The 3,194-nt window shown below is 32.4% G+C and overlaps 1 protein-coding gene across 1 annotated transcript; it reads left to right on the top strand.

The window, feature by feature from the left end:
• Positions 1–590: 590 nt before the first annotated feature.
• LOC140745733 (UDP-glucosyltransferase 2-like) lies at positions 591–1,526 on the top strand. Its single transcript, XM_073077627.1, has one exon. It carries the CDS (start codon positions 591–593, stop codon positions 1,524–1,526), a length of 936 nt encoding a protein of 311 aa, XP_072933728.1.
• Positions 1,527–3,194: the final 1,668 nt, after the last annotated feature.

Here is a 3,194-nt window from a genome sequence, read left to right as displayed (position 1 = left end):
GTTTTCTGTATTTCAAACTTCTTTGAGACTTCTTTGTCATTTCATACACATCAAAAAATATGCGAGGAAAATAGGACCAGTTTAAATACCACCAATTTTTTTTAAAATAGGTTTTCATTTTAAAATAATTATAATAGAATCTTAATTTGAAATAATATTTAATAAATGCATTTCAAAAAGCTACTAACATATAAGCTTATTCGGAGGCTTAATTTAAATTAACTTTGAGGTCCAATCCTCTTAGCAGATATAGATGATGAAAAACTAAATTGCTCCACATCTTATAGTCCCAACTAATTAATTTTATTTTTTAGATTCGACACGTTATCCTTTCATAACAAACAGATAAATAACATTATCTTTAACAAACATATAAAAAAAATAAAGGTTGGGTAGATAAGAAAATCATTAATAATCTGAGAAGGCGAAAAAGATTAACAATCTGTGAAATTAATTAACCGATATAGTTGTTTAGTAACAACGTGAATGAAATGTTTTGATGTTAAAATAATAATTATATTCTTTCAACTAATTAATGTAAATAAAAAATAATAATGAAAATGGTGACTAGGTTGTTTTTTATTTTGTTAATGGTGAAGTGGAATTCAGTGAAAGCTCTGAATATATTAGGAGTGTTTCCAAATCAAGAGCAAAGCCATTGGTTTATGTATGAGAAATATCTTCAATACCTTGCAAAGAAGGGACATAATCTGACTGTGATTACTCATTTTCCTCAAGAAGAAGTAATTCCAAATTATTATGACGTGGACTTGGGTGCGAAGAATAAAGTTACAGAAGAAGTGTTTGCAACAAAAAAGACATATTGGATGACGCTAAAAGTAATGGACTATGTCGTAACATCTGGTATTGAGAGATGTAAGGAGATGCTAGAAAATGAATCAGTACAGGAGTTATGGAAATCAAAAAGAAAATTCGACTTAGTTGTCATGGACTATTTCAACGGTGACTGTGGTCTGGCACTGGCCTATAAATTAGGAGCACCAGTTATCGGAGTAACAAGCGAATTATTCCCGTGGCATTATAGAACATTTGGAATACCATTCAATCCATCCTATGTTCCTTTTACTTTCATTGATAGCTTTAAACCTACGCTATATAAAAGAGTAGAATCCACAGTACTAGATTACATATTCAATTTGAAATATGAAAACGCTCAAAGAGAACATGAGCATATTCTTTCAAAATATTTTGGTGACTTACCGCCGTTGAAAGAATTAATTCGTGGAATAAAGTTCTTGCTTCTATATCAAAACTTCGTGTTAAGTGGATCAAGACTCCTGCCACCCAATGTTATTGAAGTTGGGGGTTATCATGAAATGCCGACGAAGCCTTTACCTGCAGTAAGTCCAATTCTATATTACATTTTTGTAAACATTTTTATACGGCATGTAAAGTCACCTTCAAAAGTTGATGCACATATAAAGGTTTCAAAAATACCTATACACCCAAGTGTTCATAAGAAGTTGAACACATCTAGCACCATAATTAGATTAAACAATTATTAAACAATTATTTAAACAATTATTTAAACAAACAATTATTTATTTTACTTCATAAGGTGTGTTACATTAGTAAGTGGCTAGAGCCTCCTTTTAAGCACGCAGTGCCTGTATTAGGAGCCTCCGCTCTTCCGAGAACAATATAAACTTATGAACTATAATACAAGGATTATTTTAAGCTAATTTATCTAATTTTGTGTGTGTGTGTGTGTGTGTTTGTGTGTGTGTGTGAGTGTGTGTGTGTGTGTGTGTGTGTGTGTGTGTGCATGTAAGTAAGTGTATGCATGTAATGTATTATATATATGAGAACTGTAGTAGTGATTCTGCCTGTTCGTAGCTAAGAGTTTGTAAATAATTAGTTAACGCTTTTTTACATTCAAAATAAGACATTTTATTTATTTTTATTGTTTTATTAATTTTATTATATAATTGAGCTGCACGTTTGTTGTATTGCATGCTAGCAAATAAAGTGTTCGTTTGAGGGGCTGGGGCGATAACATATTTTCTTCTCCTTTGCAAGTTAGACGGATCATATGACAGTGTTTTATGTTGTTTTAGTACTATTTGTAGTAGATATAGCTTCCTAACTGTTAGTAAATTGCTAATAGAGTAGAGGTTTTCTGTAGAATACCTTCTTCTTTTAAAATACATAGTTTTAATTAACCCGCGTTGTGCACGTTCTAACTGAATGAGTTTCGTTTTAGTCGCACCTCCCCAGATCGATATACAATATGTCAGTACTGATTGCACCAATGACACGTATATTTGATTTAAAAGCTTATTTTGAGAATTATCATTTTTTGGAACTACATGTCTCAATGTACTAAAAATCCAGTTTAATTTTGCAATTCTCTTAGTAATGTGTTCAATCTGGGGATGCCATGATAATCTTTGATCCACCATAACTCCCAAATACTTGGTATGACTAACTTTACTTAATATTGGACACCCACAGGAATTGTTATTTATACATGTATGTACTTTTATATCATAATCTATAGGTGGTTGTGTATGATTAGAAACACTGAAGCAAATATAGTTCGTTTTGCTGGTATTAAGAGTAAGGAGGTTACTATTTAGCCAATTAGCAATTTGGGTCATTCCCAGTTCAGCTCTCTCTTTAACCTGTTGCCATGTCTCACCTGTAAAGATAACGGCAGTATCATCAGCATATGATATCACTTGTGCATTATTTATTTTCAAATTGCACAAATCATTGATATACAACAAAAATAGGGTAGGCCCCAAAACACTGCCTTGAGGCAAGCCAAGCAATACCTCAGCGTCATCACTAACATACTGACCAAGCTTTACACGTTGTTTCCTATTAGAGAGGTAATCCGTAAACAGATCGAGCGGGGTCCCTCTAATTCCTGACTTTTCCAGTTTATTTATAAGGATTGGAACAGAAACGGTGTCAAATGCTTTCATAAGATCTAAAAATACAGTAAGACATTTTTGTCTCTTATCTACTTGCTCTACCACTGATGAAGTCAGAGCAGAAACTGCATCTTCACAGGATTTGCCTTGCCTGAAACCAAATTGATAGGGAGATAGTATATTGAATTTATTTAAATATTTTAGCAGTCTGATGTTTAATAATTTTTCTAATATTTTAGATATGGCCGGCAATAATGATATGGGTCTATAGTTATTGACCTCGTCTCTGTTCCC

Source organism: Epargyreus clarus, unplaced genomic scaffold (assembly GCF_041222505.1).
Source record: "Epargyreus clarus isolate Ecla_fem2 unplaced genomic scaffold, WU_Ecla_fem_2.2 ptg000011l, whole genome shotgun sequence".
Classification (NCBI taxonomy): domain Eukaryota; kingdom Metazoa; phylum Arthropoda; class Insecta; order Lepidoptera; family Hesperiidae; genus Epargyreus; species Epargyreus clarus.
Note: the sequence above shows the minus strand (reverse complement) of the source record. Positions and strands in the feature narration are given on the sequence as shown.